This window comes from Kogia breviceps, chromosome 1 (genome assembly GCF_026419965.1).
Source record: "Kogia breviceps isolate mKogBre1 chromosome 1, mKogBre1 haplotype 1, whole genome shotgun sequence".
Classification (NCBI taxonomy): Eukaryota; Metazoa; Chordata; class Mammalia; order Artiodactyla; family Physeteridae; genus Kogia; species Kogia breviceps.
This window is the reverse complement of record NC_081310.1, coordinates 189,144,068-189,156,619: the sequence shown is the minus strand read 5'-3', so window position 1 is coordinate 189,156,619 and position 12,552 is coordinate 189,144,068. Positions and strand designations below refer to the sequence as shown.

The 12,552-nt window shown below is 44.0% G+C and overlaps 1 protein-coding gene across 1 annotated transcript; it reads left to right on the top strand.

Annotated features, from left to right (window-relative positions):
* Positions 1 to 8,351: 8,351 nt before the first annotated feature.
* ACTL8 (actin like 8) lies at positions 8,352 to 11,948 on the top strand. The gene is made up of 2 exons (XM_059074014.2): positions 8,352 to 8,768; positions 10,686 to 11,948. The coding sequence occupies exons 1-2, from the start codon at positions 8,421 to 8,423 to the stop codon at positions 11,433 to 11,435; spliced, it is 1,098 nt and encodes a 365-aa protein (XP_058929997.1). The 5' UTR covers positions 8,352 to 8,420; the 3' UTR covers positions 11,436 to 11,948.
* The last annotated feature ends 604 nt before the right edge of the window (positions 11,949 to 12,552 follow it).

Below are 12,552 nucleotides of genomic sequence, written 5' to 3'. Positions count from 1 at the left end.
AGGTAATGCTGCCCTCATGGGATATGGTCCCTCCTCTTTGGCTTTCTGGAAGATATTGGGTACAATTAGAATCATTTTTTCCTTGAATTTTTGGTAGAATTTACAAATGAAGCCATTTGGTCTGGAGTTTTCTCTGTTGGGAGGTTTTAAACTAAAAATCCAATCTCTTTAATAGTTATAGAGCTGTTCAGCTTATATATTTCTTCTTGAGTTAACCTGGGTAGATTATGTCTTTGAAGGAATTTGTTCTTTTCACCTATATTGTCAAACTGATAGTCACAAAGTTGTTCATGATAATTTCTTTTTATTCTTTTCATGTCTATAGTGTCAGAGTAATGTTACTTCATTCCTGATATCTATCCTTTGTGTCTTATCTCTTTTTTTCTTAGTCTGACTAGAGTTTTATCAATTTACTAATCTTTTCCAAGAGCCAGCTTATGGTTTTATTGACTCTTCTCTATTGGTTTCCTATTTTCAGTTTCAATGATTTTGTTCTTTATTATTTCTATCCACAGCTTGCTTTTGAGTTTAATGCATTCTTCTTTTTCTAGTTTCTAAAAGTGGAAGCTTAGATTATTGACTTGAAACATGATTTTCTTTTTCAAATACAAACATTTAATGCTATAAATTCCCTCTGAGTACTGTTTTAGCTGATCTCACAAATTTTTATAGATTCTACTTTAATTTTCATTTAGTTCAAAATATTTTCTGATTTTTTTCTTTGACCCATGAACCATTTACACTTGTTTAATTTCCAAATATTTGGGGGATTTTCCAGGTATCATTCTGCTTTTGATTTCTAGTTTAATTCCTTTATGATCAGAGAACATGCTTTAGATGATATCAGTTCTTCTATATTTGTCAAGGTTTGTTTTATAGCTTATAATGTGGCTTGTCTTTGTGAGTGTTTCATGTGTTTTAGAAAAGAATACATATTCTACTGTTGTTTGAAAGGGTGCTCTTTGAGTATCAGTTAGAAAATTGGCAAAGCTTGGGAATTTCTGAGCAACTAAATTGACTTGTCTACTTTTTCTGTCAATTACTGAAAAATGAATTGAAGCCTACAAGTTGAATGGTGGGTTTTTCTATTTCTCTTTGTACATCTTCCAGTTTTTGCTGAAAGAAGAGTTTTGAACATCTGTTGTTAGATGCATGTGTGTTTAGGATTGTTATGTCCTTTTGGTGAATTGACCGTTTTATCAGTATGCAATGTCTTATCTTTATTCCTGATAATATTCTTTGTTCTGAAGTCTACTTTGTTTGATATTAAGATAGCTACTCCAGCTTAGATTTGATTCATTTTTACTTGGTATATCTTTTCCATCCTCTTATTTTTACTTTTAACTGATGTTTATTATTTTATTTAAAGTGGGTTCCTTGTAGACAGCCTATAATTAGGTCTTTTTATTGTTGCTATTCCAATCAGACAATCTCTGTCAATTGATGTGTCTTGGGACATTTTATTTCAATGTAACTTTTGACACAGTCTACAATTTTTGTCTCCCCCCTCCACTCTGTTCTTTTGTGTCTCTGTTCCATCTTTTCTGCGATGTTTTACATTATTTGAATATTTTTAGTATTCCATTTTAATTTATCTATTGGGTGTTTGGCTTTATCCCTTTGTATTATATTTTTTATTGGTTGCTCTTGGGATTATCATTTACCTACTTAACCTACAAGTGTAATTAGAGTCAATATTTACACTTCAAATAACACGTAGAACTTGTAACCATGTAGGTCCCCTTACTCTACCTCCTTTTTCATAATTATATGTATTACATCTACATCCATTGGAAAACTCATTAGACATTGTTTTATATATATTTTTTTGCTTTCAATGACCATACATATTTTAAGAAGAGAAAAATATCCTTTTATAATAACCCAGATATTTACCATGTCTGTTGCTGTTTCTTCATTCTCAGAATTACAGATTCTGGTATCATTTTCCTTCAACCTGTAGAACTTTCATTAGCATTTCTTTTAAAGGAGTTCTACTGGTGATTAATTTTCTTAGTTTTACTTCCTCTAAGAATGTCTTATTTTGTCTTCATTCCTGAAGGATTTTTGTCTTGAGTATAGAATTCTGGGTTTGGCAGTCTTTCAGCACTTTAAAGACGTTCCATTGTCTTCTGGCCTACATGTTTTCTGATGAGAAATCATCAGTCATTCTAATTGTTGTTCTGCTGTATATAATGTTTTTATTTTTCTCTAGATGTTTTCAAGTTAAAAAAAAATTCTTTGAATTATGGTTTTCTCAGGGTATATGCCCAGTAGTGGGATTGCTGGGTCATATGGTACTTCTATTTTTATTTTTTTAAGGAACCTCCATACTGTTCTCCATAAAAAAAAAAAAATCTTTTGTGTTCAGCAATTGACTATGATGTGTTTGTGCATTTTAAAACTTTTATTTTCTTTGGGATGTACAAAGTTTCCTGAATATGTAGATTTATGTATTTCACCAATGTTTGGAAAATTTTAGTCATTATTTCTTCAAGTACTTTTATTGTGCCAATCTTTCTTCTTTTCTTCTTGGGTTTTAATGACGTGAATGTTAGACCTTTTTATATTGTCCCACAGGTCCCTGGGGCTCTTTTCATTAAGTTATTTTTTTAGATTAGATAATTTCTATTGATATCTTCTCTTACTCATTCCTCTGCCATCTCCATTCTACTATTGAACAGGATTTTTTAAAAAATGTAGATATTATATATACATCTCAAATTCCCATTTGGTTATTTTTATAGTTTGTTTTCCTCTGAAAACACTTATTTTCCCATTCATTTCAAGCATGTCTACCATGTCTATCATGGGCATAGTTACAATAGCTGCTTTAATATCTTTATAATTCTAGCATCTGGGTCATCTCAGAGTTGGCACTTGATCTTTTCCCTTAAGAGTTAGTTACATTTTCCTGATTCTTTGTGTGTTAAATAGTTTTGGTTTCTGTCCTGGATATTTTGAATATTATGTTGTGAAGCTCTGTGTTCTGTTAAAATCCTGTGGAGAACATTTGTTTTTGTCTGTTATGTTTTAGCATTCAGTCAGTCCAGTTGGGTTCAGTCAGTAATTCTGTCTTCTTCCTCTGTGGGTGGTTGTCCCAACATCAGTTCAGCTCATAAGGCCTTTGCTATGCTGCTTTGGGTCTATCCCCACATGCACAGAGGAGCCTGAGACTTGAGCAAGTTCCTACACAGAACTAGGGGAATCCTTTCTCTGACTCTCTTCTCTCCATCCTCTTTGACTTGCAAAGGCCCCCTTTCCTGATCTGATGGCCAGAAAGGCAGGTTTTTGTCTTAGTCTTATCTGCCAGTCACCCACTCCTGAGGCTCTCTTGGGAACCTGCCTCTGGTCAATGCTGCAAGAGAAAAGGGGAAAACAGAACAAACAACTTCACCCCTATGTGGGTTGCTTCTCTAAGTTTTGACTCTTCTCTTCAATCTGCCTGTTTTGTTTTTCTCTTGCTTTTCAGAGTCCCCAGGTAATTGCTTTTTGTATTTTGTCTGAACTTGTTAGTTATCTTCTGTGATAGAGAGGCTGTAGTGAACTTACTCCATCTTGACTCTATCAGAAATGTGTAATAATGCTATGGGAATTTGTGTTGGATTGATCTAGGGTCAGAAAATGTGCATTGTGTTGGTGGCCATGTCCTTTAATTCCAAACAGTGCCTTAACATTATTTTTTGTTTTGTACAGTGCAGAGCAGGGCCAGTTTTGTAGAATCTCTCTTTCCTACTCCTCAGACTTTTCTCCTCACCATTCCAATGAAACTCTCTTGCCTGATGGCGTCTGTGTTGCTTAATCCAGTGGGTGTTCCTTTGTCTTCATCTTAATTTCTCAGCACATTCAATTCTTCTCTTCTTGAAATACTTTCTCTACTTGACCTCTGAGACATGACTCCCTCTTGGTTCCCTGCTGCCTCCATGGCCACTGCTTCTCATCCTCTTTTCTGGTCCCTCCCAAGGTCCAGCCTCCAGACCTTAGAGTCCCCTTGAGCACCAGTCTTTCTCTACACTGAGTCCATTCATGATCTTATTCATCCCCATAATTTGCAATTCCACCCATTCACTGATTCCCAATTATAGCTCCATCTCAGGCATCTGTAAACTCTGCCTTCAGACATCTTCATGTGTGTCTAGTAGACATCTCAAACTTTTATCATGTCTAAAATAAAATTCCTGATTTCCTTCCTACCCCAAACCTGTTCCTTCCATAGTCTCCATCTTAGTAAATGGATATGTTATTCTTCTGGCTTTTCAGGGTAGAAGTCTCGGCATCTTCCTTCATTCCTCATCTTGTCTTGCGCTCCACTATACCAGTCTTTCTTAAATATATCCAGAATCTGACCACTTCTTACCTTCTTGGCAGCTACCACCTTAGTGCAGGACACTGTTGTATTTCATGTCCTTTCCCCTCTTGCTCCTCCTCTTGCCCTCTACAATCTGTCCTTCACATGAGCCCAAATGGTCCTTTTACAACTCAGGTCAGATCACGTCATTCCTCTGTTCAAACCCTTAGTAGTTTCTCACATCTCTAAGCATAGTACAAAGGCCTGAAAGTCCCGTCCAAGATCTTCAACACCCTTCCCCTGTCTTACCATGTCCCCCCATATTGGCCTCCAGGATGTTCCTAGATCACAGCTAGCAGTTTCTTCCTCAGGGCCTTTGCACTTACTGTTCCTTTGGCTTGGAATGCTTTTCCAGGTAATCACATGACTTGTTATCTCGCTGAATTCAGTTCTCTGCTCAAATGTCACCCTATAAAGAGGCCTTTTCTGAGTGCCCTATTTAGAATAACACAAAGCCTCTGTGCCCCTTATCCTCCCTGTTGCTTTTACCAGATTTTCCTTTTCTTCATTGCAGTGATCCCCCCTGGCATGATACATTTGATCAGGTGCTTACTGACAGTCTTTCTCAGTAGAATGTAAGCTCTAGGAGGGCAGGAACCATGTCAATCTAGAATGATTTTGGGTACACAGTGCTCAGTAGGGGTTTGTACAATAGGTGACTCAGTAAAATGCTTTTGAATATGTAGATTTTATCTCTGTCCTTGGGGTAGGCTCCTTGGAGCCATACAAACTTTCTTCCTACAGTCATGGACCAGGAGAGGGACGGCTCCTTGCTCCCCACCCTCCAGTTCCCAGGCCAGGGCCGTTGGGCCACCAGCCTGGAGCCCCCTCAGTGAACATTGACAGTCACAGTGGACATCACCCTGCCAGCATCTCCTGCAATTCCAAATGCCAGAGCCGAGGAAGCATTTATCAGTCCCCTAGCTCTTGAGATGCAGAGAGGTCAGTGGCACAGCCCACTTCCCAGAATGTCATCCAGGTGCCTGTTTCTCCATTACCCTGGGTCCATCATTCAGCCTGCCAGCAGGCGAGGGAGGAGACTGGTGCCTCGGCTCCATCTTTCTCCCCCTTTTTGCTCTCCCTCATCTATTGTCAGAGCTAATTCAAGGCAGTGAAGCCTAATCACTGCCCCAAGGTTGGTGACAGTGGGCAGCTACTGGCTGGGGCCAGGCAGTGGCTGTCATGCTCCATAGTGACAGGCGGATGCAACTGCTGCATGGAAACTGAGCAAATAGCTGGTGGAGTGACAGCCCTGGAATGTGGCCTCGGGGCTGAACTGCTTCCTGGGATGTCTCTCTTGCCCGAGACACCCACATGCATCGCAGGTACCAAGTCTGCTGAGTGTGTGACAGTTTGCATTCTGCAAGGGGATTTCATATACCTTTCATTTGTCCCCACGTCTACTGGGTTTTCTTGCTTAAAATTTTTTTTACTTAGAGTAAAAGTCACTCTTTTTACTGTATGGTTGTTAGCGTTTTGACAAGTGCATACAGTTGTGTACCCACCTTAACAATCAGAATAGAACATCACCCCCCAACGCTGCCATGCCCCTCGTGATCAGCCCCTTTTTCCACCTCTGGCTGCTGGCAGCCACTGATTTGTTTCCTGTCTTTATAGTTTTGCCTTTTCCAGAAAGTCATATGAATGGACTCCTACAGCACATAGCCTTTTGAGTCTGTCTTCTTTCACTCAGCTTAATAAGCATTTGAGAATTGTTCATGTTATTGTGTGTATCAGTTATTTCTTTTTATTGCTGAGTATTATTCCATTGAATGGAGATTTGTCTGTCCCTCCCCAGCTGACAGATATTTAGGTTGTTTCTAGATTTTTGTGATTATGAATAAAGCTATTAAAAGCATGTGTGGGCTTCCCTGGTGGTACAGTGGTTGAGAGTCCGCCTGCCGATGCAGGGGACGTGGGTTCATGCCCTGGTCCGGGAGGATCCCACATGCTGTGGAGCGGCTGGGCCCGTGAGCCATGGCCGCTGAGCCTGCGCTTCCGGAGCTGTGCTCCACAATGGGAGAGGCCGCAACAGTGAGAGGCCCGCGTACCACAAAAAACAAAACAAAACAAAAAACACGTGCATGTGGTTTTTATGTAAATGTAAGCTTTTGTTTCCCCTGGGTAAATCCTTGGAGTAGAAATACTAGGTTATATGGTAGGTATATATTTAATTTTCTGAGAAGCTGCCAAACTGTTTTCTAAAGTAGTTGTGCCCTTTTCCATTCCCACCAGTAGTACATGAGGGTTCTGGTTCCTCCATCTCCTTGTCAACACTTGGTATAGTCAGCTTTTAACTTTAGCCATTCTCACAGGTGTACAGTGGTCTCTCATTGTGGTTTTAGTTTTCATTTTCCTAATGACTAATTATGTTGAGCATCTTTTCATGTGTATATTTGCCATTCCTATATCTTCTTTTGTGAAGTGTTTAAACCTTTTACCCATTTAAGAAATTGGGTTATTTTCTTATTGTTGGGTTTTGTGAGCTCTTTACATTTTTTGGATACAAGTTCTTTAACAGATATATGATTTGTAAATATTTTCTCCCAGTCTATGGCTTGTCTTTTTATTCTCTTAACAGTGTAGAGCAAAAGTTCTTAAATTTGATGAAGCCCAATTTCTCAATTTGTTCTTTTAATGGATCAGGCTATTAACGTTACATCTAATACCTTATCTGAGATCACAATGATTTTCTGCTATGTTTTCTTTTAAAAGTTTTATAGTTTTAGGTTTGATATTTAGGTTTAGGATCTATTTTGAGATAATTTTTAACAAAGTGTGAGGTATGGATTCAAATTCATTTTTTTTGCATGCGGATCTGCAATTGTTCCCTACCATTTGTTGTAAAGACTCTTCTTCCTCCATGTCATTGTTTTCACACCTTGTCAAAGACCAGTTGATATTTTTCGTGTGGATCTATTTCTGGACTCTGCACTCTGTCCCATGGATCTATGTGATTGTCCTTTCACTGATACCACATTGTCCTGGCTTTATAAAGTCTGGTTGTCCTGGTTTTATAAAGTCTGCAAATCAGGCAGTGACCACACCTGCCTTATCAGCATGTGGTTATTATTCCCCTCCCACTTTACAGATAAGGAAACTGACCACAGTCATGATTAGATGTCCCGCTTATAGCCTCCTGTATATAAAACGTTAACTGCTCAGCACATACTCAAACTCCATATCTTCTCATCAGCCTGGCCCGATGTTCAGAGTGTGGTCTTTGGAATCTGGTTTGGCTTTATGCCTTGGCCCTGCTTTTGTTAGTTGTGTGGCCCTGGGAAAGTAACTTTCATCTCTCAGTGCCTCAGTTTCCTTATCTGTACAATGAGTGTAATAATGGTACCTCCCTTATAGATCGTGATGAAAATGAGATGAGACCATTTACGAGGTCAGACCCCATGAAAGTGCTGATATTTGATCATTTTTGATGGGCACACCTGGTAGTTTGGCACAGTTCAGCCTAAAATTCAAGTGTTCCTCGTAGCACTAGACAGATGAGAGGTTCTTATGCATGGCGGTATCCATAGCCGTCGCTGCCGCAGTCACAAGTACTGCTGCTGCCCCTGCCCTTACACTGTTACCGTTGAGGGCAGTGGCCCGAGGCTGATGGTTCGTCTTCCATGTGTCCTCAGTCGGGTGGCCGGAGTCTGCCAAGTAGTTCCTGTGTGACGAGCTTCTTGCGAGTCTTCAAATTGTAAGTGGGCCTCTGGGAACAGAAGTGCCCACCTGGTACAGACGAGCGTGCCAAATGCAGAGGGAGAAGCTTGGTGGGAAGTAGTGGGGAGGTTGGCAGGACTTCCCAGGTGGGGCCTGTTAGGTGGGCTCTACAGGATGACTGGGAGTTTGGGATGGGAAGAACATTCCAGGTGCAGGTTACAGCTTGTGCAGAGGCCTGAAAGGGGGATGGGCTCAGGGGAGCCTGAGGTTTGATTCTGGGGTGGAGAAGCCAATGGTGACCTAGAATGGGTTCACAAATCACCCCCATCCTTTCCCTCCACAGGTGGCCCTGCTTGGCCATACATCCTTGAGGAGCTGAATCTAGCAGACCTCTCCCACCTCTGCCTCCGCCATGGCTGCAAGAACCATCGTCATCGACCACGGGTCTGGATTTCTGAAGGCTGGCTTGTCGGGGTTCAATGAGCCCCAGATGGTTTTCCCGAGCATCGTGAACTACATCCCTTGCAGGGAGAACCCCGGCCCCAGCTATGCCCGGCGGCGCGTGAGCCTAGGCATCGATATTTGCCGTCCCGACACCTTTAGCTACCCCATCCACCGTGGCCGTGTCCTCAACTGGGAGGGTGTGGAGCACATCTGGTCATTTGTCCTAGAGAAACACAGGCTGAAGAATGAGGACTCCCCTGTGATGGTCACAGAGTTCCCCCTGAGGGAGCCTGCGGACCGTCAGAAGACCCTGGAGGTAAGGTCTTCTCAGGGCTGCCCTCACCAGGGAGAGGGGAACAGCCTGGTACTTTGTCTTCAGACAGGAATGGGCATCAGGAACTCTGCTTTCTAAATAATTCGCCCCACGAATACTTACTGAGTAGCTAGTGTGTGCCTGGCACTTGTGTTAGGTGAGAGGGGGCTCACAGCGGCTCCTCTGGCAGAAAGAGACACAGCAGGTAAAATGCTTTGTGAACAGGGTGCTACCAGGGTTGGGAGGGACACTGGATACTCATGGATTCCATAAATGTTCACAGATCATATTCTGGCCCTCAAAGAGCTTATGTTCTGGGAGAAGACTTGACCATGAATAAGTTAACAAATAAGAATTCCAGGTAGTAATCAGTTCTAGGAACAAAGTGAAATTGGAGTGATAACTGACTGGGGGGAAGAAGGGGAGTCCCTTTGAAGAGGGTGATCAAGGAGGGCTTCTTTGAGGAGGTGATTCCTCCCAGTGAGGCTGGAGCTCAGCAAACTAGGGAGGGTGGCAAGAGGGAGACACAAAGGTGAGGTTTACAGGGGCTAGACCTCATAGGCCTGGTAGGCTATGGGATGTGGTTGGATTTTACTCTAAATCAAGGGTTGGCAAACTTATAGCCGGTGGGCCAAATGTGGCCCACCATCTGTCTTTATAAAGAAAGTTTTGTTGGAACGTAGCCACGCCCACTCATTTACATATAGTCTATGGCAGTTTTCACACTGCAACAGCAGAGCTAAAGAGTTGTACAGGGACTATAGCTTGTAAAGCCTAAAATATTTACTGTTGTAGATTTGCTAGATAAAATACATGATAGGGGGCTTCCCTGGTGGCGCAGTGGTTGAGAATCCGCCTGCCGATGTAGGGGACGCGGGCTCGTGCCCCAGTCTGGGAAGATCTCACATGCCGCGGAGCGACTAGGCCCGTGAGCCATGGCCACTGAGCCTGCGCGTCCGGAGCCTGTGCTCCGCAACGGGAGAGGCCACAGCAGTGAGAGGCCCACGTACCGCAAAAAACAAACAAACAAACAAACAAAAAAAACATGATAGATTTGAAATTCAGATCAACAGCAAATAATGTTTTAGTATAAGTATGTCTCAAATATTGCATGGGGTATACTAAAACATTATTTGTTGTCAATCTGAAATTCAGATTTAATTGGGTATCTCGTATTTTTATTTGCTACATCTGGCATCCTGAGCTGTTTACAGAAAATGCTTCCCAACCTCTGCTCTGAGTGAATAAGCAGCTCCTGGGAGGCTTTAAGTGAGGTTGGGGGAGTCATGTTTGATTTTCTATTTGAAAAAGAGGACCTTGGCCTCTATTCTATTTGGGGAATGGATGGTGAGGGGACAATATTCTGAGTGTGGGAATGGAGGGAGGTCCCTCGCACTGAGGGGAGAAGTTAGACCTGTCGGGGCCTGCAAAGGCGAGTAAGTGGCCAAAGGCTACAGAAGGATGGGCTGTTAGCCTTTCTGCATCTGTAGTGTCAGAAACTTGGGGATGCAGCACTTGTTTCTTCTCTCATCTCTTCTTCCTTCTAAATAAATTGTTTAGGCTGGAAATCTGACCCTTGACTATGGCCGCCACTTGTGTCCCCACTGCTCACATAACCAGGCATCTCGCGCCCTTTCTCACAGGCTGAGGTCTCTTCCCACCCCTCCACCAAAATGGTCCTCTGAATGGCCATCATCAAGCAAGCTCCCAAGGGCCAATCTGGCTCTTTCTAATCCTCCAGAGCCCTTCCCTTATTACCCCAGCATGAGCTCCAAGGGGCCAGCCAGTCCCTGGAGGACACAGGTCTGTGCCAACTTCAACTTTGTGAGCAGACGTGTAGTGAGGTCTTGGGGAAAACAGAAATGGATAGGGGCACTTTGGGGAAAATACCCTGAGTGTCCATCTTCTCCCTTCTTGCAGATTATGTTTGAGTTACTGGATGTCCCATCCATCCTCCTGGCTGACCAGCTGGAGATGTCCCTGTATGCCTCTGGCCTCCTGACCGGCGTGGTGGTAGATTCAGGCTACGGCCTGACCCGCGTGCAGCCTTTCCATCTGGGCTGCCCCTTACGGTCCAGTGCTAAGATGCTGGAGTTTGCAGGCCAGGATCTGTCAGCCTATCTCTTCAAGAGCCTCTTTAAGGAAGATTACAATCGACACAACCTGTTTCAGCTGGATACGGTGGCCACCACTCAGATGACCAAGTGCTACGTGCCACAGAATCTGGGGGAGGCACTGGACTTTTGTCAGAGCCTGCCGAGAGGCTCCGATGAGAATAACACCTATCAGCTCCCGGATGGCACCCCCGTGGAGCTGACCCCCATGCAGCGGCTGGCTCCTGAGATGTTCTTCAGCCCCGAGGTGTTCGACCTGCAAGGGCCCAGCATCTCCCAGGCCGTCCTGGATTCCATCGAGACCTGTGAGGCCTCCATGCACCCGCTGCTCGTCTCCCACCTGATGGCCTGCGGGGGCAACACCCTCTATCCTGGCTTCACCAAGCGTCTGTACAGGCTGGTCGCTGATCATTTCTCCTCCACCAAGGCCACCATGTGGGTGGGTTCCAACAGGAATTTTAGTGTTTGGCTAGGAGCGTCTGTGGTGGCTCATCTGTCGACTTACAAGTCCAAGTGGGTGACCAAAGAGGAGTATGATGAGAGTTTAAAGCTGTGACGGGCTGGCTTGCTCCTGGAACCCAGCTCCCATCAGATGGGCATGGGTTGATTCATTTCAGCAAAAGGGGGCTGGGCAGGGATGGGGTTAGCTGGCTTTGGAATTCAAAGGTCCTGAGGGATTTTTTTTAGGTTCTAGGGTTTTATCTTGTTTCAGGAGTGGGATCCAACCCATGGGAGAACAGGGTGTCATCCCTGGAAATCTTCCAGGGGGGTGGTCTGTCACTGGGATGGGAGCGGCCAGCTGCCATCTCCATGCTTAATAGCTACTTATTCGTCCTGGCATCTCCCTTGGGTTGTCCCATTCTTTTGGTTGAGTAGGTTTTAACGGGCAAGAAAGAATTATTTTTGAGTAGGGGATAGGGAGGGTGGGGATGGGGAGAGTTGACGTTTGTAGACCTCTATCCTCTCATTGGCTGGGGAAGAGTTGGTGCAGGTAGCCTGGAGTGCCCTTCCGGCCCTTGGGCCCCTGGCCAGGGTCTTGTTTTCTATATGCAAATAAACAACTTGTTTGAAAGTGCTGCCTTCTGTGATGGATGGGGGTAGGGTGAGCGGTCCCTTTGGGGGGACCCAGGGAATGCGAGTATGTGAGTGCCAGGTGGGGCCAGGGAAGCCCCTGAGGACTTTGGAGACCTGTGAACAGTGGTTCCCACTGAGCAGAATGGATGAGGGCCTGGAGCATCCTTCTTCCATTGCCCCGTTCTCCCCATTCATCCCGCACATCCCAATACTCTGCTGAAGTTTGCGTTCCTATTAGTGTAATATTCCGTAAATATTGGAGAACTGCTATGTGCCTGGCATTATGCTAGGCACTAGGTGAAAAAGTACATGAGATTTCTGGTTTCAGGAGACTGTCATCTGCTGTGAGGGCGCAGGCGATAGATACAGGCAGACCTGGGTGATGCTGAGGGTTCAGTTCCAGATCACTGCGATAAAGCCAATATCACAAAAAAGAGAGCCCCGTGAACTTTTTGGTTTCCCAGTGCATATAAAAGTTATGTTTAGGGCTTCCCTGGTGGCGCAGTGGTTGAGAATCCGCCTGCTGATGCAGGAGACACGGGTTCGTGCCCTGGTCCGGGAAGATCCCACATGCCGCGGAGCAACTAAGCCCGTGAGCC